A 25,742-nucleotide genomic window follows, 5' to 3' on the forward strand; every position below is an offset into this window, starting at 1 on the left:
GTGTAATAATGTGAGTGAAATATAGGGGGCAGTAATGAGTGAAGTGCCTAAAAAATAAATGAATAATGGGATGCAAGTGTGTGAAACATGGAGGAATAGTGTGTAAGTCATGAGGCGCAACGTGACTAGCCAGGTAGAAGCCTATTTGTGACGCCTTGATGATTCATAGAGCGGGCTACCCTGCTTGCTAGGCCAAACAACAACACACCATGCTCTCCCAGCATCAAAGACCTGGCTGTGTCCAAAAGAAGCGAATATAAGTAATAATGAAAAATACCTGGGGTATTAGTGATCATTTTGGCCAAAAGGACGCAAGCTCGCAATCCACGACAAGGATCCCCAGACTTGCGAGTCCCTAACTGGAGCGAAAAGCTCCTGATGTACAGACAAAACAGATAAAAACAAGGACATTTATTCAAAAACACCGAAAAAGGCCATACTTACAAATGGACACAGCCAGGTCTGAAACGCTGATGAAGGCGAGTGAGCAGGTGCTTTAAATAATAATAGCCACTCCCACTAGTCTTGAGGGGAGTGGTATGTGGTGCATGGGATGTGTAGTAAGAAATAATAAATGAATAGTGTATGTGCAAGTGTAATAATGTGAGTGAAATATAGGGGGCAGTAATGAGTGAAGTGCCTAAAAAATAAATGAATAATGGGATGCAACCATTTACTGTGTATCACTGTACGCTCATGGCTCAGCGCAGACAGGCGCGAGGCATTGATGTCATCGCGCCTGACTGCACCGAGCCACACAGACCGGAGGAGCAGAGGGATCTCCTCGACTTGTCGTTGGAGCAGGGTTAGGCAAGTATGTATTTTATTAGGCACTATTGAGGCTGTGTGGGTCATTATACTGTGTGGGGGCAGCTGTAGGGCATTATATAGCATAGGGGCAGCTTTGGGGGGACTTTATACTGTGTGGACGGCAGTTATGGGAACATTATACTGTGTGGAGGGCAGCTATGGGGCATTATACTGTGTAGGGCTGCTATTGGGGCATTATACTGTGTGTAGGGCAGCTATAGGGGCTTTATACTGTGTGGAGGGCAGCTATGCGGGCATTATACTGTGTGGAGGGCAGCGATGGGGGCATTATACTGTGGAGGGCAGCTATGGGGGCATTATACTGTGTGGAGGGCAGCTATGGGGGCATTATAGTGTGTGGAGGGCAGCTATGGGGGCATTAGTGTGTGGAGGGCTTCTATGGGGGCATTATAGTGTGTGGAGGGCAGCTATGGGGGCATTATAGTGTGTGGAGGGCAGCTATGGGGGCATTATAGTGTGTGGAGGGCAGCTATGGGGCATTATACTGTGTAGGGCAGCTATAGGGCATTATACTGTGTGGAGGGTAGCTATAGGGGCATTATACTGTGTGGAGGGTAGCTATAGGGGCATTATACTGTGTGGGGGGCAGCTATGCGGGCATTATACTGTGTGGAGGGCAGCTATGCGGGTATTATACTGTGTGGAGGGCAGCTATGCGGGCATTATACTGTGTGGAGGGCAGCTATGCGGGCATTATACTGTGTGGAGGGCAGCTATGCGGGCATTATACTGTGTGGAGGGCAACTATGGGGGCATTATACTGTGTGGAGGGCAGCTATGGGGGCATTATACTGTGTGGAGGGTAGCTATGGGGGCATTATACCGTGGAGGGAAGCTATGGGGGCATTATACTGTGTTGAGGGCAGCTATAGGGGCATTATACTGTGTGGGGGGCAGCTATAGTGGCATTATACTGTGTGGAGGGCAGCCATGGGGGCAAATGTCAATACAGAGATCTCTCAAGATTCATTTATACTCGGAACTGTAACTATAATATAAGGGAATCCGCTGCGTCTAGAGGAAAGAAGGTTTTTGCACAAACATAGAAGGGGATTCTTTACTGTAAAAGCAGTGAGACTATGGAACTATCTGCTTTTACAGTAAAGAATCAGGAAGTTGTTATGGTAGTAAAGTCACTAAAGAGTTCAAAAGGGCCCTGAATTACAAGTGAGTCTCTGTTCACATCTTCATTTGGAGCTTCCGTTGCAGTTTCTGTCAGATTTGACAGGAAGAATGTATGGAGAACCGTTAGGGTCCATTGGGCAAAAGTGTTATTCATTGCTGGACATATGCGGCACTGCGTTCTGGTTTCCGATGTGAACAGAACCTTATAGGTGCTAGGTATAGGTGGGTCATTGATGTAGGGATTTATTCTGATATCTGGAGTCAGGAAGGAATTTATTGGCTGTGAGGAAAATGGTCTACTGCCTCATGGGTTTTTTTTTGCTCTCCTCTGGATCAACATTGTAGGAGAATAGGCTGAACTGGATGGACTTATGTCTTCTTTTTTTTTTTTTCAACTTTACAAACTATTTTACTGTGTTAGGCCTCATGCACACGACCGTATTTTTTCCCACCCGTAAATACTGGCGTAAATACGGGTCCGGTGTCACACGTATTCCACCCGTTTTGCACCAGTATTTACGAACCCGTGCTCGTAAATATGGGTCCGGTGTCACACGTATTCCACCCGTATTTACGAGCACGTTTTTGGCGGCAAAATAGCACTGCACTAATCGGCAGCCCCTTCTCTCTATCAGTGCAGGATAGAGAGAAGGGACAGCCTTTTCTGTAATAAAAGTTAAAGAAATTCCTACTTACCCGGCCGTTGTCTTGGTGACGCGTCCCTCTCTTCACATCCAGCCCGACATCCCTGGATGACGCGGCAGTCCATGTGACCGCTGCAGCCTGTGATTGACCTGTGATTGGCTGCAGCGGTCACATGGCCTGAAACGTCATCCAGGACGTCGGGCCGGATGTCGAGAGGGACGCGTCGCCAAGGCAACGGGCGGGAGACCGGACTGGAGGAAGCAGGAAGTTGTCGGTAAGTATGAACGTCTTTTATTTTTATTTTTTACAGGTTTATACTGATCGGTAGTCACTGTCCAGGGTGCTGAAACAGTTACTGCCGATCAGTTAACTCTTTCAGCTCCCTGGACAGTGACTATTTACTGACGTCGCTTAGCAACGCTGCCGTAATGACGGGTGCACACATGTAGCCACCCGTTATTACGAGAGCTCCATAGACTTCTATGGACTGTCCGTGCCATTATTACGGCCTGAAATAGGACATGTTCTATCTTTTTCAACGGCACGGGCACCTTCCCGTGAGAAAACGGGAAGGCACCCGTCGCCAATAGAAGTCTATGAGCCCGTTATTACGGGTCGTGATTACGACCCGTAATAACGGGAGTTTTTACGGTCGTGTGCATGAGGCCTAATTGTGTTGATAAAAATGTACCGATTTTTCTTTTTCCAGGCCTTGTATGACAGAGGATTCCCTGTCCCGAAACCCTATGACTACAACAGACATGCCGTCGTGATGGAGCTCATTAACGGTTACCCATTGTAAGTATTGAGCATGTGCTTATCTGATTTACATTACAATGATGTGGTACAATTCTACCATTTCTTTCTTTTCAGAAGTGAAGAATGTCATGAAATTAGTATAGCGCTCTGTATAGGCACACTTCTAATTACCCAAAATATTTCCTGGGAAACAAAATAAATTGACTCTTCATGTGTAAAGCGGACACCCCCATAAATGTGCATGTTTACTGCCATATGGAGAGGGAGATAAACCACTTCCAGACACCTCTTACAACGCTTATCTCCCAGGGGAACCAATTAATGGGCATATTGAAATCCGGGAACTGTCACCCTGCCGCACGCTACACATTAGATGCACTTAAACACCTACCAAATGTATGTTACGAAGAAGTTGTGGACAGATTGATAGCAATATAACTGCAGGATCAGGGTACACAGGGTTTGTGTTCATGGAGACACACGGAGCTTATAGCAGATCTGTCTAGTCTCCTCGTATAGATGGAGAGATGTTGAGCTCGGGCCTAATATAGTTTTCTATAAAAATATTCAGTATTTTCATGTAAAAAGCTGGTTTAAAGCTGTCGGTACTCATAGAGAATGCCTGTGAGTCCTGCCCTGTTAGACCAGGATATCGGCTGTGTAGTGCAGCTGACACTAGCAAGTGATGGTGCGGGCACAGCTGTGCCCGCACCATCATTGCAACGTAATATTGCTGCAGTTCATGGGAATGACCTGCATGCTGTGATATATTGTTATTGCGCTAGGTGGAAATGGGTAAAATGTCTAATATAATATAAATATAGATAACACACATGCTCAGCAACTAATATGCCTGCTACTCACAGCAGTCGCCGAAAATCGTACATAATGTATACATAAAGACAAGCCAAGGTGCTCGGCTGAAAACCATAAAATATCTCTATCAGTACCCAACTTCAGACATTTAGTGACATACTAGTTTCTCTTTGGGTCATGTGATGTCACATATGTAATATAGTTCAGTCTATAGAAGATGTTAGTAAATTACAAGCTGATTTGAACACACTAAGTGTTTGGGCATCCATTTGGCAAATGAAGTTTAAAGTAGATAAATGTAAAGTTATGCATCTGGGTACCAACAACCTGCATACATCATATGTCCTAGGGGGAGCTACACTGGCGGATTCACTTGTTGAGAAGGATCTGGAGTGTACTTGTAAATCATAAACTAAATAACCGCATGCAATGTCAATCAGCTTCTTCAAAGGCCAGCAGGATATTGTCGTGTATTAAAAGAGGCATGGACTCGCGGGACAGGGATGTAATATTACCACTTTACAAAGCATTAGTGAGGCCTCATCTAGAATATGCAGTTCAGTTCTGGGCTCCAGTTCATAGAAAGGATGCCCTGGAGTTGGAAAAGATACAAAGAAGAGCAACGAAGCTAATTAGGGGCATGGAGAATCTAAGTTATGAGGAAAGATTAAAAGAATTAAACCTATTTAGCCTTGAAAAAAGACGACTAAGGGGGGACATGATTAACTTATATAAATATATTAATGGCACATACAAAAGATATGGTGAAATCCTGTTCCTTGTAAAACCCCCTCAAAAAACAAGGGGGCACTCCCTCCGTCTGGAGAAAAAAAGGTTCAACCTGCAGAGGCGACAAGCCTTCTTTACTGTGAGAACTGTGAATCTATGGAATAGTCACCGCAGGAGCTGGTCAAGCAAGGGACAGTAGATGGCTTTAAAAAAGGCTTAGATAATTTCCTAGAACAAAAAAATATTAACTGCTATGTGTAGAAATGTTTCCCTTCCCTCTTCCCATCCCTTGGTTGAACTTGATGGACATGTGTCTTTTTTCAACCACACTAACTATGTAACTATGACAATGCTTGTCTCTAACTAAAGGTGTGAGGGAAAAACCAATTCAGCAAAGGAAAGTAGAGTTCACTTCATAGATAATGTGCAGCTGTAGTGGTCAGGAGGGCTGCGGAGTCAGTAAGCCAAATTTCCATTTTTCCACTGTCTGACTCCACAGCTCTGGCGATCATGTTCCCCCTATAGGAAACCCTATATGTATGTGTATATATATATATATATATATATATAGATATATATATCTCTGTTCCCTAGTCGCCACATTAGATGTACCGCTGATGCAAGATATGAGGAGTTCATGGTCCAGTACTAGGGGTGAAGTTTCAATGTCGCCTTGTGATGTGGTTTTGCTCCGGGATACATGGATACAGTGGGAAGTCACCTAAAGTATTGTTTTCAGACCCTGGCAATAAATGTGCCACACTTTAGGTGTTTTCCATTTTGGTCAAACTCTACTTATTAGAAGGGTTCCTTGACAATAAGCAGATCACAAAGTGTCCCCCTGCTGGGAACCCTAGCAATCCGCTGTACTTTGTGGGGGAACCTTACTGTATGTGTTCTATTTCCCTGCAGAGCCAACACCGGAGAAATTTAGCATTACACAGTGCATTCATATCAATGGGTTTTGTGTGTAATGGAGGACAGGACAGGTCCTCCAGAGCAAGAGACGCTCTTTGTAACTGCTCTCCACTCCAAAACATGAGAATCCTGAACAGTGGATTTGCAACTTTTAACTCCGAATTCCCTAAAAGGGTGTATGGACATTGATTTTTTTTAAACTGGACAATCCCTCACATGACATTCCCTAGCAGTACTTACAACCTCTTCACAGTAAGGCTCTATTTACACTTGTATCATGGTTTCCTTTTATTATGGAAACCACGATGCCTAGCTGGATTAGTCGGCAGACAGATACCACCGACAGACCCTGTGCATGCAGCCATATTCTTCCCATCAAATCTGCTGGGACTGCTGACTCAGTCTCTGATGGCAGTGTGAACATAGCCTATGTTTTTATTCACACTGACCAATTCAATGGGGATATTTACACATCCACGTTTTTACACATCTATGTTCCGTGTGTCCGTTGCGTGAAACTCACCACATATCCTATTCTGGTCCATTTTTTGCGGATCAAACCATTGAAGCCTGTGGGTGCGTGAAAAAAACAGACAACACACAGACGACATCTGTATGCTGTCTGCTTTTCACGCATCAGCTGATCAAGATATGCGGAGAGAAAAAAATAAGTAAACCCAGGAAGCGCTTTCAGAGGTGAAACACTGACGAGAAATACGGATGACACACGGAAACCACACTGACTCAACACGGACATATATATGCATGAAAAATGGCCGTGTTTTTTTCAGATTCAAATCGAACACACTTGTGTACATGAGGCTAAAGCAGACCAAACATATAATAAACATTTTCTTTTTTTTGGATAGAATTGCATTTTAGCTACAGAATTTTTAGTGATTCATTTCATTTTTCTGCCTCAAGGTGGCAGTGCAGCTATGTTTACTGCTTTTTCCAATTTGAGCACAATGGTCTCCTTTTGTAGAGCGAGTCATATTACTACATTTAATAGGAGTCAAGGTTGAGAAAGCAAGCCTTGTATCAAGCCGTTCAGATCAAGTGACTTGTGACAAGGTGAGCCAGGACATTTACTGATGGGTGATGGTGCCAAGCCCTTGATTAGTGTTTGTGTTGCTGTAGACCACTGTGATTAGTAACCCTACCTGCTTGGTAAGGCCAGCGCACCTATCTATGCAGTAAAGGAGTTACTGTGCTGCCGACAGCGTACTACCAGCAGAACCGAATTCAAATAATGGTAGGAGAGAGAGTCCGTCGTTCTGATCAATGTATTTATTTTTATCAATGACATGAGAAGTGAATATGTTTCATTATGTTCTGCTCATTTGTAGATAATTGTCACTTTACCCATCTACTTGTATTCAGCCTTCTATGCACTCAGAAGGTCCATAGACTTGCATACAACATAATACAGTCCTACAGTTCATAGGTCAGGGACCAAATTGCAACTCAGTTCACATGACAATGTTTCTACACTCTTCCTGCGGAATCAAATAATCCCAATTTTAGCGTCCAAGATAACACCTGTAAACCTGTTGGAGAATTTGGCTCCATGGATAGCAGCTACCATTAAATCACGGTATATAACGGATGACCTGACATTTTTTTGGGCTATTTTAAGTATTTATAGTCAGTGGCTACCTATATCCCTAATATCACTAACCTAGTGAGCAGAATTGCATCTGCTGAATGAGGGAGGGGAACAAAAGGAAGTGCACTTTATGCAGCGCAGGGTCTCCCTTCTCAACTGGGAGGGATCACGTAACTGGCTCCATGATGATTGTATAATGTGCCGAGAAACCCCTCTCCCAAGTGTCCGCTCTTAGGCTACATTCACATGACTGTTTGTATTTTGCAGCCCCTAAAAAACGAATAGGTGGTAATTTTTTGTGGTCCGTGTGTCCTCCACATCTTTTCTCTATGTTCCATAGGTTAGACTTGAATGGGCAAGACCGAGCCGCAAACAGGAACTGGACCTTCTCTGAGTTTTGCGGCCCGGTCCTACGGACCCAACAGGGATCCGTGAAAAACACAGTAGTGTGCATGGGGCCTAAGAAATGAATGGGTTAGTGTGCTATCCGTTAAAAAAACAGATGAAAACAATGGTTGTGTGAGCGTAGTTTGAACCCGTCAACCGAGAGGAGTGCAATGTTTTGCATACAGTACACGCTTCCTTTGGTCCTCTGATCAGAACTACTATGGCACCCACTAAGGTTAGTGTTATTAGGACATCTAATAGATACTCTAATTAAAATGTTGTTCATTATGGGATCTTAGGGTATTTCGTGAGAAACCCCCTTTAAAGAGATTTAAAGCATATCTACGGGATCCATGAACTGGGCTGTTTCTGTAACTCTCATAGACTAGAACCGAAAAAAACAGAGATGCGTGCAGGGTCATCTCTTCATTCACGCTCTACCTCGCACTGGCCTCCTCGCCATGTCGGTCAGGGGACTGTTCTCCATATATATGCAAGTGCCAGAAATGTTGTCTTTGGGAAAATACTCTAAAGGAGCATTGGCTAGCCATTAATATTAAGTGGATGCTTGAGTGATCCAGTACCTTTTTTTTTTTTCCTATAAGTTTTAATTTTAATGGCTATTTATAATATTAATTATTTGCGTACTACAACTCGTCAGTATAGTTAGAATGTCTTTTGACCCCTTGATTCTCTTACCTTTAGGTGCCAGATCCGTCATCTTGAAGATCCGGCAGCATTGTACAGTGAATTGATGGAGCTGATTGTCAAGCTTGCCAATCACGGTCTGATCCACGGCGACTTTAATGAGTTTAATGTAATGCTGGATGACGAGGACCACGCCACCATGATTGATTTCCCACAAATGGTGTCTACGTCCCACACAAATGCTGAATGGTCCGTGTTAACCCTGGTCACTATCTATTAACAAAACTATCATGTAGAATTATTGGTTCTAAATCCCTCAGCAGGGTGATCCCATACACACCGTAACCTTGAATTGTTGAATATAGCATTTGAGCAAATCTTGGCTCAGGTACCAATGTCTTTTATGGTAAATTATTCATATATATATATACATCCGCTACCTACTAATGGTATCATTTTTCTTTATCTGCTAGTACCTTGATAGAGACATTTATTGACCAAGTGCTGCCAAGAACACGTTCAAGTGATTTACTGGTTTGGATTTTAAATGCAGTATAGTATTTAAATGTGGGATGCTCTAGTGCGATCTTAGCACAGATAATAAGACTGATATTGGAGCAACATGTGAGAGAGAAACTGAACATCGTTGTAGAGACACGTTATCAAATGATTATTTTTGGCTTGTGTACATACAACATTGCATGTTTTTATCTTCTTTAGGTATTTTGACAGAGATGTGAAATGCATTCGAGATTTCTTCTTGAAACGCTTTAACTATGAAAGTGAACTTTTCCCTACCTTCTGTGACATCCAGTAAGTGATGCATTAGTTAGTAATGCCTTATAATACTATGCTGAAGCAGTTGCTGTGTTTTAGTGATGAAATATAGGTATCCTACAGAGCAGTAGTCTCCTACCTTTCAGCATGTAGCTTTCAGGGCATGCTGGGAGTTTTAATTTTGTACCAGCTGGAGGGCCACGGGCAGAGACAACTTTTTTTTTTTACAGTATATTAGATGTAACTAGGCTGTAGCAGGCAACAAGTAGATTTGTGATTAGCAAAGCTGAATGTATAGGTTTAATTTTTTGAGTGCATAAACTGACCCCTTTATATAAAGGAATAGACCACATATATAGTGATATAATGCTGGTAAAAAAAAAAAAAACCTTTTCCTTCTAGATGTAAAGGACTCTCCCTTGTTAACACTAAATAAGGAAAGTGCACAAAAATTTAAAAAAAATATCCTAGCAATTCCTCCCTTAATCTCCTTTCCAATGATCCTACTTTATCATTTTACAATTAATACTGAGAAATATATAAATAATTCTCATGTACTGTATGTGTTCCAGGAGATCAGCCATTTCCTTCCTCACAATCCTTTGTCTGGCTGTAAGACAACCGGCTGCAGCAGGACCCCTGGCTGCAGTAGGGCACACAGATTATTAAGCCATGCCCCTTTGCTAAGCCCCGCCACTTCAGCCGCTCACCAGCTGAAAATGGAAGAGATCAGCAGGAAATTAAATCCTGTGTTCTCTTCAGCATTACTACAAGACTGTTTCAGGAAGATGCAGTAAATTCTGCAAACTGACAAACAATGTGAGCAAGTTGATCGCCTGTTTACTTTTAGCTTTCATTTTTTTTTTTAGGTTGTGTTCTTTTAATTAATTTACATGGCAGGTTCTCAAAAGCAACCCTCCAGTCCAAATAAAAAAATTGACAATACATTGCAAATGTATAGTCAAACTACCTGCTGCCCCACTCCTGAATGATCCAGCCTGCGTTCCAGTCCCCCATTTTCTGCTTGTCAGAATGGCTGCCGCAGGTTCAGACTTCCCAGGGGACAGCTTCTTTGGAAATCTCAAACACGCCCCCTACACTGTCCCCTAAAGATCCAGCGCTGATGATGTTGGCCCCTGTGTCCCTCGGCGCTGGTCCTTCGTAGGGGGTGAGAGTATATTTCATACTTCCGAGGAAGCTCTTGATAATAAAGTTTGAGACTGTTTCAGCCATTTTGAAGAGTGGAAAACGAGAGACCAGAACTTAGGCCGGATCTTTCAGGAGCGGGGAAGCAGGTAGGTTTGACTATACATTTGCATTGTATAGTCAAATTTTTTTTATTTGGACTGGAGGGTCGCTTGAAATGTTAGTCATTAAAGTGGTATTCCCATCATAAATATTTATGGAATAGCCACAGAATATGCCATGAAATGCTTGATATATTTGTGTCCTACCTCCCATAGCAGCTCTTTCTGAAACTCTTATAGACTTCAATGGAGAGGGAGGTGTGAAATCGCATCGGTCAAGCATTTATTGTATATCATGTGGATATGCCGTAGATGTTTATGATAGGAATACTGTTTTAATGCATCCTAAGGATGTTAGAAGCTGTACTGGCATCTGCATGGACTGCATAGATGCTCTCCCAGTTCCCATTGTTCTTGTGGGTCTCCTCCCACAGTCCACATACTTAGGTTAATTCACATCCTCTAAAATTGTCTCGGCACTTATGACTGTATTAAGGGATTAAGCCTGTTACAAAAATATTACAGAATATGTCAATTACTGTCTAAATCAGTGATACTCAAGTGGTGTTCTGTGTCAGCTTAACATGCAGGGAATTCTGCTTCACCATATTGGAAGAACATTTCAAACCTAATTTAGATGCTCTCTATTTTCCACATTTATTGTATACGCTTCAATTCACATTAGATACAGAATTAAGGTACTGCCTTATATTATAATTCAGTACCCTATTCTTCTTAAAGAGGCTCTGTCACCACATTATAAGTGGCCTATATTGTACATGACGTGATCGGCGCTGTAATGTAGATTACAGCAGTGGTTTTTTATTTAGAAAAACAATAATTTTTGACAGAGTTATGACCTATATTAGCTTTGTGCATGACACTTCGGTAACGTTTGTGTGAGATTTACAGCAAGGCAAGCGTAGTCTCGTTTTAAATGACAGTTTACAGCGTTATCTCGCAAGATTACTCTTGCCTTGCTGTAAATCTCACACAAACGTTACCGAAGTGTCAGGATTCTGAATAGACATCCCGTCCTGGTTGGTAGTGATTTCTATTCACTGTCGTGACACTTCAGTAACGTTAATGTGTGTGTATGTGGCTGCACACAGTGATCTAGTAAGATTACTATGTGCTGTGTAAATGAATGGGGAGAAGTGTATGACGCTGATTTGTCAGCGTCATACACTTCTCTCCACAATGCCCACTTGGTCAAAAAGTAAAACACGCCCAGTTGTCCATTAAGAAAGTCATTAGCATAAAGCGAAAATAGATTATAACACTGCTGTAATTTAAATTACAGCGCCGATCACATCATGTACAGGATAGGCCACTTATAATGTGGTGACAGAGCCTCTTTAACCCCTTAGTGACAAGCCCATTTTAGGCCTTAATGACCAAGCTATTTTATTCGTTTTTCTATAGTCGCATTCAAAGAGCTATAACCTTTTTATTTATAAGGTCTTGCTTTTTGCGGGATTAGTTGTGCTTTTTAACAGCACCATTTTTGGGTACATATAATTTTTATATTAACTTTTATTAACCTTTTTGTGGGGGGATTATAAAAAAAACCTGAAATTCCGCCATTGTTCTTTGCGTTTTTAAATTGACGCCGTTCACTATGCGACGTAAATAACATGTTACCTTTATTCTATGGGTCGGTACGATTACGGCGATACCACATATGTATAGGTTTTTTTATGTTTTACGACTTTTGCACAATAAAAACACTTTTGAACTAAAATTATTTGTTTTTGCATCGTCGCTTTCCAAGAGCCGTAATTTTTTTATTTTTCCATCAATGTAGTGATTTTTTGGGCTTGTTTTCTGCGGGACAAGACGTAGTTTTGAATGGTACTGTTTTGGGGTGCATGGGACTTATTGATTCATTTTTATTATGACTTTTTTGGGGGGCAATGGAAAAAATTGCAATTTCGCCATAGTTTTTTGCGTTTTTTTTTACGGTGTTCACTTTGCGGTTTAAATGACATATTAACTTTATTAATGGAGTCATTACGGTCGCAGCGATACCACATATGTGTACTTTTTTTTTTTTTTTTTACACTTTTACTAAATAAAACCACTTTTTATGGAAAAAAATGGTTTTATTTATTTTTTTACTGTACTTTTTATTAATAATCTTTATTTCACTTTGATGACTTATTTTATTAGTCCCACTAGGGGACTTTACTGTGCGATGTTCCGATCGCTGCTATAATGCTCTGGTATACTTCGTATACCAGAGCATTATTGCCTGTCAGTGTAAATCTGACAGGCAATCTGTTAGGACGTGCCTCCGGCGCGTCCTAACAGGCATATGTCCAGGGCAGACCTGGGGGCTTTTATCAGTCCCCCGGCTGCCATGACACCCCATCGGAGACCCGCGATTGCATTCGCGGGCCGCCGATGGGTGACAGAGGGAGCGCACTCCCTCTGTAAACAAAGTTAAATGCCGCGGTCGCTATTGACGGCGGCATTTAACGGGTTAAACGGCCGCGATCGAAGTAAACTTCGATCGCGGGGGTTGGAGCAGGAGCTCAGCTGTCATCAGACAGCAGAGCCCCGGCTCCTGCCTGCACGGGAGACCCGTGCAGGACTTAGACTAGGCTGACGTGAAAAGGCGTCAGCCTAGCCTAAAGCCCAGTAGTGAATCACGTAAAAAGGCGTATTAGTGGTCACTAAGGGGTTAAAATATAGCAAACAAAGGACAATAAATAATGTAGAAGGTATATGAACAATTTGTGGCTCTCCGCCTGTTGAGAAACTTCAGCATGCTGGGAGTTGTAGTTTTGCAACAGGTGGAGATTCACAAATTGTTCATTTACCTTCTACATTATTTATTGTCCTTTGTTTGCTGTATGTTAATAAGAATACTCTTGTTGACATTCAAAGGCTACAAACCAGAACAGATTTGACTGGTTGTGCTCTCAGAATAGTGAATACAATACTACCCAGTCAAGACAATGCTCCATGAGCTAAACAGCCATAATGATACAGTGTAACACACCATGAGATTTGTGCTGCTGCTGATATATTTACCTCTTAGGCCCCCTGCACATGGCCGTAGCCCTAATCACGGTCCGTGCTCTTATAAAATATGGGTGCACGGTCCATAAATTAAAAAAATAGGCATGTCCTATTTTTTGCGGATCATTTCTACGTTCCTGAAACCTTCCCGTAAATATACGGGAAGGTGTCCGTGGGCCATAGAAATGAATGGATCAGTATTTTGATCCGCAATTATGGATCCGTAATGTATCCGCATCTCCCTTCAGTACAGGATTAAATATTTACCAGTTTGAGCCTCTGGATGTAAACCGTATTTTCATTCTCTGACAGCAAACATATATGTTAAATATGGGGCGGAATTGAAACCTACAATTTTCTAATATATTTATAACTTTTCATTTATACAGTAATTTAAGCTGAAAGGCTATAGAAACTTTTGCAGGCTTTTTTTTATTATTCTAGGTTTTAGATGATTATAAATGTTTTTTCAATTGACTTTTATTAACCATTTTCTTTCGTTCTTCCACTAGAGCTTCTGTGTATTCTCTATACATAGAAACTGTATCATTTGGTATTAGCCGAATCATTCAGCGTAGTGGACTGACGGCTCGGCTGAGAGCGGGTCCTGTGTGTCTCTAACACACAGGATCACAATAATATCAATCACATCTAAGTTCATCAACTTATGGCGCTGCAGACAGCGCTATTCTTGGAGTTAGAAAAATACCAGAAAGCCCAAAGTAACCCAGTAGTGGAAGCAGGAACGGAGACTTATCTATGGACCCCCAGTGTACATTAGTTTGTACGTTACTTATTCATTGTGTCAGCGGTGTTCATAGACCTCAGTGTACAGGGCTCCTCTGTAGAGTAAGCCCCCGTATATCTACAAATAAAAGTATTCCTGTTTAGACAAACTATTACCACACAGTACTTTAATACAGTCATGTATATGCAACATTTTACACTGGCACATTCTAATAAGACAACTGTATATTTCTGTATATTGAGCTGTCTACTATGGTTTCATTTAAGGAAGGAGTGTTTCCTTGATGTAGAAATTGAAGTTAGTGGCTATACCAAAGAGATGCAGAAGGATGATGAGCTCTTACAGCCAGCTGGTCCAGATGAAGAGGAGGAGGAGGAGGAGGAAGATGCCGAAACAGAATGTACCCCACCTATTGGGGATGGTCAGCAGGACACCGTAAACCGCAGGAAAGAAGACGCACGCGTATTAGAAGCCACAGGCAGCGCTTCTTTCGAAGACTGTCAAACCAAACACAACAGTGACAATTGCGGAGCAAGCTTAGACATGACAGAATTCAATAAAGCTTTAGCTGAACTAGAAGGAGAAACTGTTGAAAAGAATGACAAGAAGACCTCTGAAATCTCTGGTGATGACGAAAGTAACAGACTGGGAAGTGAAGAGCTAAGCTTAGATGTAGATGATGGAAGTGATGAGCTGGAGGATTATGAAGATGAATGTCCTGACCTGGTGGATCTTTCTGGGGCAAACAAAGAATACAAACCATTCAGGTAAGGAATTTACAAGACGTTCATTGTAATGAGGCTTTGCCGTAGGAATGTAATTCCTAGTGGCGACACTAAAAGCGGTCTCCAACTTGTAGCTCTCAGCTGTTTGGAAACCACAACTCCCAACATGCCCAGGCTGTCAGTTAGTGATCAGTTTGCTAACTCATGGTAAATAATATGAATTTAATCAATAATCGCCCGAATGCTCGATTGTATTGCTGCCAAAGATACAGAATTCACACTAGATATCCCATTCCCACCATCTTATGAACCGTCCCTCTTTATACACCTACTTACACAAAAGAACAGTCTCCCACAAGATTAGGACGTTTATCTAGTATCCTGACACCTCAATATCGTATAATTCTATTGTCAATTTTCAACTAACCTAAACCGAAAAATATTATTCTCACAATATGAAGATCTCAGAGGTCCCCTGCCCTTCTTCCTTCAGTTCCCGATAAACTAGTAGGGATTTGAATGAATAAGTGCCATGATCCACTTTATCCAATTTTTATATGAATGCTCCCTCTAATGTAACCTGCATTGCACTTCAATTTATTCAAAAGCACCTGTTCCTCTGTTATTGCCCCTGGAAATGTATAAATAAATTGACAATTGGGCGTTACAATTCCACTTGTCAGTAGATTGTGTCTGACACTGTAGGCGCTGATTAAGCAGTACAAGTTTGTGTAGGGACACGCTCCATTGACTAGGGGAATACTAATTTCTAATTGTCCATTTATTCATACGTTTCCAGGAGGAATAACCGGGATGGCTCAATGTAGAGTTCTAAAAAAAAAAAATGTTGTAGAATGTTTATAATATGGGGATTGCAAGTATTTACTAAAACAGACCGGTCAGGAGTGCGAACAGGTCCTCTTTAGCGAAGATTTAGGCAAAATCCCCAGAGTTGCGCATTAATTGCCCGAAGACTACGCACTGATTACATAATTTTGTTTATTGTTGTAGAGATGAAGACAGTTTACAACATGTTAGTCAGCACCGCACAAGAACTACAAGTCTCACGTCTGTGGGTACAGTCGGCAGCTCCTCTACAATCGCACCGGTGAGTAACTTCTTATCTTTACAGATTTTATGAACTTTCAGCCGTTTGTATAAATTTGACTATATTTCTAGTTTCATAGTTTGTGTTTAACCCCTTAACGCAATATCACGTAACCTTACATGATAAGGGTTATGGGGAAGTATGGAGCGAGCTCACAGGCTGAGCTCGCTCCATACACAGCGGGTGACGGTTGTGTTACACAGCCAACACCTCATTGCTACGGGCGGAATCAAAGTTCACTTTAATTCCGCCCGTTTAACACCTTAAATGCAGCGGTTAATCGCGACTGCGGCTTTTAAAGTGTTAGAATCAGGGGGCGCCCCATCAAACAAGCCATCGCCCCCCCCCCCCCGAGGCACGATCGGCCGGTAACAACGGTTATTATGGCAGCCTGGGGGCCTAACAAAGGCCCCGAGTTTTGCCATCTTTGTACTCCTTTGAAGCTCTACCTCTGGCAGGGCTTCAGTGGAGACTGTCAGAATCACGATATACTGCAATACATTAGTATTGCAGTACATCATGCAAGCGCTTCAATGATCGCTGCTTCAAGTCTCCTAGGGGGACTGATAAGAAAAGTAAAAAACAGTTAAAGTTTTTGGGGGTTTTTTGTTCCAAAAAAAAGGAAGTATTAAAAGTTCAAAAAACCCCCCTTTTCGCATTTTTCCTTAAATCAATGTTAAAAAAAATAAAAGTTAACATAACTGGTATCTCCGCTTCCGTAAAAGTCCGAACTAGCACAATATAGCGTTGTTTAACCCGCTCAGTGAATGGTGTAAAAAAAAAAAAAAATATATATATATATATATATATATATAAAACACGCGAATTGCTTGTTTTTGGTCGCTCCCTAAAAATGTAATAAAAAGTGATCAAAAAGTCACATATACCCCAAAATGGTATCGGTGAAAACTACAGCTCGCCCCGCAAAATTTAAGCCTTCACACCTCGAAATTGATGGAAAACTGAAAAAGTTATGGCTCTCAGAACATGGCGACACAAAAGATTATTTTAATTTAGCAAATAGTTTTATTTTTTTAAGTGTTAAAACATAAAACAAAACATATAAATTTGGTATCACCGTAATTGTATATCAACCTGTAGAATAAGGTGAATATGTAGTTTTTACCGCCTGATGGATGCTGTAAAAACAAAGCCCCCCCAAAAAATGGCGTAATCGCTGTTTTTTACCCATTTCACCCCGCAAATAAGGTTTTTTTCAGCTTCCCAGTACATTATGCGGCACAATAATTGGTTCCAAGAAAAACTACAACTTGTCCTGCAAAAAACAAGCCCTCACACGGCTATATAGACGGAAAAATAAAAAAAATTATAGCATTTGGAAGGTGGGGAGGAAAAAACAAAAGTGAAAATCCGAAAAATGGCTGCGGAGGGAAGGGGTTAAGCACATCACAAATCCTATGTAATGTACTAGTAGTATGCAGACCATAAGTAAAACACTATGCAGGCTCTAGGCAATAACTTGTTCATTTGTAGCCTATGGATTGATGTTTTCTAACAAGAACCCTCCTACATTGTCCATATTCCTGAAATAATATGTGGATTGAGGGACTCCAGCCGGTTTACAGACATAAATCATATTAATTGCAAAACAAACCGTTTATGACTTTCTCCTGGCTCTGGAAGCAGAAGAAGGTATATTTCATATGTTTTCTGTTCCGTGCTGAGATATAGAGTAACACAAGTCGTGATTAGTACAAAGCATTTCAAGACTTGTCATGAATTAAAGGGCAACTAAGGTGAAAACTTAGAGAGTCCTTCGGTCTGGAGGTGACCACACTGGATCTCCATGCTCTTCTGGAGACCAAAGTGTCCCCCTTCTATACTACATAGGCTCTTCTGGCATGCTGTTTCTACCCCTCTTTTGGCTGCTTGTCCCCACCTCTAGAGGGTGGAAGTATTAAAGGGGTATTCCAGCCGTCAGCATTTAGCACCTTATCCACAGGATAAGTAATAAATGTTAATTACTGGGTATTCGTACCCTGGGACCCCCATGATCACTAGGCTGGCGGACCCCAGTTCCCTGTCTATCATTTCCAGGTTGTGGGCATTGTCTTTCAAAAAGGGACATTGTGGGTGTGTGGCAAATGGGACATTGCTGTGACGCCTTTCTGTCTGTTGGCACGATTTTGTCTTAAAAAAAACTGGAGCATCTGAACGCGGTCAGAACTCAAGCTTTAACTTGTTTTAAAACACTGCATAGAATAAGTACAAACCGACCATCGCGTGTTTTCGAAAAAGCTGCGTTTTTTTTTTTGTTTTTATTATTAAACACCAACGTGCAACATTTCGGGTAATACAAACAGGCTTTTTTGTATCGGAATGTCGGTGTTTATTAAAATAAAAAAAACACAACTACTTCAAAAACTGATTCTGCAGTTATTTTTTTTTGCTTTGAACTGTCATAAAGAGGCGGGGGTCACCCTCAGAACTCCTGTGCCCCAGTGAAAAAGGTGAAATTGCATCATATTTTCCCTAATTAGGATGTATAGAATTGGAGACCTTTTTGTAAATCACGTCATTCTTTATTGAATTTTAAAATTTCACAAAAAATCCCAACATAACCCCCTCCAAATAAAGAAAGAAAACTGCACCTGCAGTACCAATCATTTCCAAACAAAAATGAGCAATACACCGGGAAGAGTCCAGAGTCCTCCTCACTCCATATAAAAGGTGCAGAAATGTCCACTGTGACTACATTCTCATATTATCATTCCACATGCAAGAAGGAAAAAAGTTGTCCATTTAACCTGCAAAATTCTAGCAAAAACAAGAAAAAATGCATCTAAGGATAGTACTGATCCATAACAACATAACTGGACATACACAGAATGACAGATATTAGACATACGCAGAATGACAGATATTAGAAATACGCAGAATGACGGATATTAGACATACACAGAATGACAGATATTAGACATACACAGAATGACAGATATTAGACATACGCAGAATGACGGATATTAGACATACGCAGAATGACAGATATTAGACATACGCAGAATGACAGATATTAGACATACACAGAATGACAGTATTAGACATACACAGAATGACAGATATTAGACATACACAGAATGACAGATATTAGACATACGCAGAATGACGGATATTAGACATACGCAGAATGACAGATATTAGACATACGCAGAATGACAGATATTAGACATACGCAGAATGACAGATATTAGACATACGCAGAATGACAGATATTAGACATACACAGAATGACAGTATTAGACATACACAGAATGACAGATATTAGACATACACAGAATGACAGATATTAGACATACGCAGAATGACGGATATTAGACATACGCAGAATGACAGATATTAGACATACACAGAATGACAGATATTAGACATACACAGAATGACGGATATTAGACATACGCAGAATGACAGATATTAGACATACGCAGAATGACAGATATTAGACATACACAGAATGACAGTATTAGACATACACAGAATGACAGATATTAGACATACACAGAATGACAGATATTAGACATACGCAGAATGACAGATATTAGACATACGCAGAATGACAGATATTAGACATACGCAGAATGACAGATATTAGACATACACAGAATGACAGTATTAGACATACACAGAATGACAGATATTAGACATACACAGAATGACAGATATTAGACATACGCAGAATGACGGATATTAGACATACGCAGAATGACAGATATTAGACATACGCAGAATGACAGATATTAGACATACGCAGAATGACAGATATTAGACATACGCAGAATGACAGATATTAGACATACACAGAATGACAGTATTAGACATACACAGAATGACAGATATTAGACATACACAGAATGACAGATATTAGACATACGCAGAATGACGGATATTAGACATACGCAGAATGACAGATATTAGACATACACAGAATGACAGATATTAGACATACACAGAATGACGGATATTAGACATACGCAGAATGACAGATATTAGACATACGCAGAATGACAGATATTAGACATACACAGAATGACAGTATTAGACATACACAGAATGACAGATATTAGACATACACAGAATGACAGATATTAGACATACGCAGAATGACAGATATTAGACATACGCAGAATGACAGATATTAGACATACGCAGAATGACAGATATTAGACATACACAGAATGACAGATATTAGACATACACAGAATGACGGATATTAGACATACGCAGAATGACAGATATTAGACATACGCAGAATGACAGATATTAGACATACACAGAATGACAGTATTAGACATACACAGAATGACAGATATTAGACATACACAGAATGACAGATATTAGACATACACAGAATGACGGATATTAGACATACGCAGAATGACAGATATTAGACATACGCAGAATGACAGATATTAGACATACGCAGAATGACAGTATTAGACATACACAGAATGACAGATATTAGACATACGCAGAATGACAGATATTAGACATACGCAGAATGACGGATATTAGACATACGCAGAATGACGGATATTAGACATACGCAGAATGACGGATATTAGACATACGCAGAATGACGGATATTAGACATACGCAGAATGACAGATATTAGACATACACAGAATGACGGATATTAGACATACGCAGAATGACAGATATTAGACATACGCAGAATGACAGATATTAGACATACACAGAATGACAGTATTAGACATACACAGAATGACAGATATTAGACATACGCAGAATGACAGATATTAGAAATACGCAGAATGACGGATATTAGACATACGCAGAATGACGGATATTAGACATACGCAGAATGACAGATATTAGACATACGCAGAATGACGGATATTAGACATACGCAGAATGACGGATATTAGACATACGCAGAATGACGGATATTAGACATACGCAGAATGACGGATATTAGACATACGCAGAATGACGGATATTAGACATACGCAGAATGACGGATATTAGACATACGCAGAATGACAGATATTAGACATACGCAGAATGACAGATATTAGACATACACAGAATGACGGATATTAGACATACGCAGAATGACAGATATTAGACATGCACAGAATGACGGATATTAGACATACACAGAATGACGGATATTAGACATACACAGAATGACTGATATTAGACATACGCAGAATGACAGATATTAGACATACGCAGAATGACAGATATTAGACATACGCAGAATGACAGTATTAGACATACGCAGAATGACAGTATTAGACATACACAGAATGACAGATATTAGACACACACAGAATGACAGTATTAGACATACACAGAATGACAGATATTAGACACACACAGAATGACAGATATTAGACATACCAAATGTCACGTGACCCATTAGGCAAAAAATATTCGAAGTCTTGTCAATGTCCTAGGTGACAACCGTTTTGCCGAATTTATTTTATTTACAGATTCCTATATTGTGTGCGCTGTTTCTGCTCGCCAATGCTGGACTTTACGTCTCCTGGGCATGTGTAGAGGTCATGCCACAGCTATTTTTTTACAATCTGGGATAGAGAGATGTATCCCAGTATGCATAATGCCTGACATGTTAAAATTAGCATGCAATGTCACACCATGTGAAGCAGGTCTGCCTGGTGAATCACACACATGGGACATAAATAAGTCTCTCTGATGTCTAGATGAACCCAGAAGAGCAGAGTTTTACATACACTGAGTAATAGGTAGATATCTGACAACCTATGTTCTTCACTAAGAGACAGCTGAGGCACTCTCCGTCATTTTTCCCTCTTGATGACCTCCATCAATAGGTCCTATGTCTCTTCTGCGCAATGTACAGATACGTCACATTGATATCTGACAGAATAGTATTTACCTATAAATGGCCACTAGATGGTGCCAAGAAGTTGACAGAATGCATGACCAGAATGAGTCTAAAATGAATAGCATTCCTAAATATTGGAGATGATTTTGGCTCTTATTCTATCAGTAAGGATAAGTTGTTTTCCTGTACCAGGAGGCGACAGCGCAGGACACTGAACCAGTGCCACAGAAGATATATTGTCCTAATGATAGTGCATTCAATTTAAGTCTGCCAATATGATGGAATTTTGGAAGCAGTAGCCTAGAAGATGGGTTTAAAACAAAATGTTTCTTTAAAGTTAATCAAAGAAATGTTTATCTTAACCCCTTAATGACCGCCGAGTAGCCTTTTCACGGCGGTCATTAACGGGCTTTATTCTACAGCGCCGCCATTCCACGGCACTGCATTAGAATAAAGTAAACCACAGGGAGCTGTCAAATATCCCTACTCTCAGCTGCCAGAGGGGCGTCCCTGCTCGACCGGGTGAGATCGATATTAGTATCGATCTCACCCGTTTAACCCCTCAGATGCGGTGCTCAATAGTGTGCACCGCATCTGAGTGGTTTTGGAGAGAGGGAGGGAGGGAGCTCCCTCTCATCCCACTGATAAAATCGCCGAGTGTCTGTGTCTCCGATGGCAGCCGGTGGCCTAATAAAGGCCCCCAGGTCTGCCTGTCGTGAATGCCTGCTAGGTCATGCCGGAGACAGGCAGTAATACACTGCAATACAAAAGTATTGCCGTGTATTATAATAGCGATCGGAGGATCGCATAGTGAAGTCCCCTAGTGGGACTAGTAAAAAAAGTTTTAAAAAAAAGTTGAATAAAGTTAATTTTAAAAAAAGTGAGAAAAAAAATAATGAAAAACCCACTTTTTCCTCTTAAAACTGCTTTACTATTAAAAAAAATAACCACAATAAAGCAAAAAAGTTGCACATATTTGGTATCGCCACGTCCGTAACGACCCCGACTATAAATCGATTACATTATTTAACCCGCACTGTGAACGCCATAAAAAATAAAATAAAAAACTATAGAAGAATAGCTGTTTTCTGTTAATCCGGACTTTAAAAAAATGTGATAGAAAGTCGCATCTACTCTCAGATGGTACCAATAAAAACTACAAGTCGTCCTGCAAAAAACAAGACCTTATACAGCTATGTCGACGCAAAAATAAAAAGTTATAGCTCTTTGAATGTGACAATGGCTTGGCCATTAGGGCCCAGAATGCAAGCAGGGGGAAGGGGTTAAAGAACCTGTGTATTCTGATAGATGCACAATGGGAAGAAGACAAGCTGGGGGTAGTGGAATACAACTGTATTCCCTAATGGAAGTGGCCTCTTTCAGCAGGATAATGTGACCGGCCACACTGCAAAATATTGTTCAGGAATGGGTTGAAGAACATTCAAGGAGTTGACTTGGCCTCCAAACTCCCCAGATCTAAATCCGATCGAGCATCAGTGGGATGTACTGAAAGAAAATTGGTTGTCCAGGATTCTAAAAATATTGCGGCTTTCTTCCAAACAGCAGCACACCTCTCCATGGGTTGAGTCAGCTGAATAACGGGAAGTCCTACACAATTAGGCAGGTGAAAAACGCACACAGTGTGAACGTAGCCTTAATATCATGGCAGATCGGTGTATACCCTCCAGGATCAGGAGTTTCCGATAGACTTTGAATCTCTATCCATGAGAGGGAGCAATTTGGTAATATTTACAGTTGCGTAGTACACAAGTAGGGCACAGATGAAAAAGGTGCTAGATTTAGAGCTTTTTATTGATTATATAACAGAATACTTAAAGGGGTTTTCCCAAGAGGGACATTTATGACATAGCCACAGGTATGTCATAAATGTCAGATAGATGCGGGTCCCACCTCTGGGGCACATATCTCTAGAATGGGCCCTTCATTCCCGTTCTACCTCTTTTTGTGTCGTCTGATTTCCGACCATGAAGGTGAAAACAGCGTAGCTCGTGGAGTTACGATGTTTTCCTAAGCCCCATAGAACTGAATGGTAGTTACGGAAACAGCGAAGCTCGCATACTACGCTGCTTCTGTAAATGCTATTCACTACTATGGGAGTTACGGAAACCGCTAACACCGCGAGCTACGTGGTTTTCGTAACTCCCGAACATAAAGTCAGGAAGTGGCCGGGAGTCGGCGATAGCAGACAAAGCTAGAACGGGGTTTAGGGGGCCCCATTCTAGAGATTGGTGCGGGTCCCTTTGGTATGTGGATATCTCATAAATGTCTCTTGTGGGAAAACCCCCTTTAAAGGAGTATTCTCTGATATAAGATTTTATATTTAGCCCTTATATGTTGTAGATTTAGACCAGGTTCACACGCTACAGTTTTGCAAGGTTTTTTGCGGTTTGGAAAGGCTGGAAAAAAATAGCATTTGAAAAACTTCACGTGTTTTACCACAAATTGAGGTGGTTTTGCGATGCGGTTATTGGTGCCGCGGTTTGTAGAGGTAAAATATGTTAAATATGTGTTTATCGGTAAAAACCTCAGCAATTTGTGGTTAAATGCATGCCGTATTTCCAGCCTTTCCGACCTGAAAATAAAACCAGAAACCGCAGCATGTCAACCCAGACAATATAATTGTAAAGAAAATAAAAAGGACCTAAAGCCAGTCAGTGCAATGTAAGGGAAATCTGTACATTGCACGGAAAATGGCTTTTGGCGATAGCGCACGTATGTAACATGGCTGCAGGGGGCAGAACCTCGCTGTACACAAATGCAGCGTCGCTCAGTTCAGTGGGCGCCGGAAGGAGGGTAGTATTTGACAAACATTATATTAAAAAAGCCCTCTTATTCTTCAAGAGTTATACGGCTAAATAAAAAGAAAAATGTTTTATTAATAAGTAGATCGTCATGTAAAACTCGGTGTGTGGCCACGCAGTGTTATTCATCCGGCATGTGAATAGTTGCCAGGATGCTCCTGCATCTGGCCTGCATGATGGAAAGCATTAAATCGCACGGCCCATTGGGAATCCATAACTCACCATGTTCTCAGAACAATATCAAGTGTAGGAGGAGGTGAGACAATGCTCCAGATCTCCGCTGTTTGCTGCTTCTCACGGATCTCACTCCGTATTGCAAGTAACAAAGGCGGCAGCATTTAATAAATAAAAATGGGTACGTTACGTATAAGTCATGTTAACTCATCTGTAATACTAATAAGGGAAAAGAATAGAAGAACTGCACAGCAATGACATTCTATGAGCAATTATTAACTAATTCTTAAAGGGGAAGACCACTTTTACCATCGGATCTATTGGCTCTTGATGTGTAAGACTTCTGAACTCTGTTACAAGAACAGATCTCGTTGTTCTAGATAAAAGGACACCGTAAACGATAGAAATCTAGATAAAACAATCTATATAGCTAACAAAAAGTAATAGATTTTCTGGTCATCACACTGATACGTTTGCAGCCGTCTTTGCTTTTTCTAATTTGTTGTTTTTGCTCCTTAAAGGAACTGGTGAAGCAGAAGGTGAAGAGGCAGCTGACAAAGCAGCAAAAAGGTGCCATCAGAAGACGACTTCAAAAGGGAGAAGCAAATGTGTATACGAAGCAGCGCAGAGAGAACATGTTCAACATTAAATGCAGTGTAGATTCTGAAAGTTTCTGGGGATAGATCCCCTCGGCCCTTGTATGTTTCACTCTATGCAGTTGCTTCATTAGGAAATATTCATGTGTGTTTTTAACGCTTACAATTAATGAATTTATTTCTTAAACCTGGATTTCCTGTTT

At 41.0% G+C, this 25,742-nt stretch overlaps 1 protein-coding gene across 2 annotated transcripts in view; it reads left to right on the forward strand.

The window, feature by feature from the left end:
• The window catches only part of RIOK2 (RIO kinase 2), a 53,805-nt gene that overhangs the window by 26,106 nt on the left and 1,957 nt on the right, over positions 1-25,742 (forward strand). The window contains exons 5-10 of one of the 2 annotated variants that reach the window (XM_075837071.1): positions 3,311-3,399; positions 8,525-8,716; positions 9,188-9,280; positions 14,533-15,033; positions 16,003-16,099; positions 25,465-25,641. In XM_075837071.1, the coding sequence (XP_075693186.1) occupies positions 3,311-3,399; positions 8,525-8,716; positions 9,188-9,280; positions 14,533-15,033; positions 16,003-16,099; positions 25,465-25,626 (1,134 nt within the window). In that variant the 3' untranslated portion in view covers positions 25,627-25,641. Of the gene's footprint in view, positions 1-3,310; positions 3,400-8,524; positions 8,717-9,187; positions 9,281-14,532; positions 15,034-16,002; positions 16,100-25,464; positions 25,733-25,742 lie in introns of those variants that run through there. The other variant, XM_075837063.1, reaches the window with a different exon arrangement.

This window comes from Rhinoderma darwinii, chromosome 1 (assembly GCF_050947455.1).
Source record: "Rhinoderma darwinii isolate aRhiDar2 chromosome 1, aRhiDar2.hap1, whole genome shotgun sequence".
Lineage (NCBI taxonomy): Eukaryota > Metazoa > Chordata > Amphibia > Anura > Rhinodermatidae > Rhinoderma > Rhinoderma darwinii.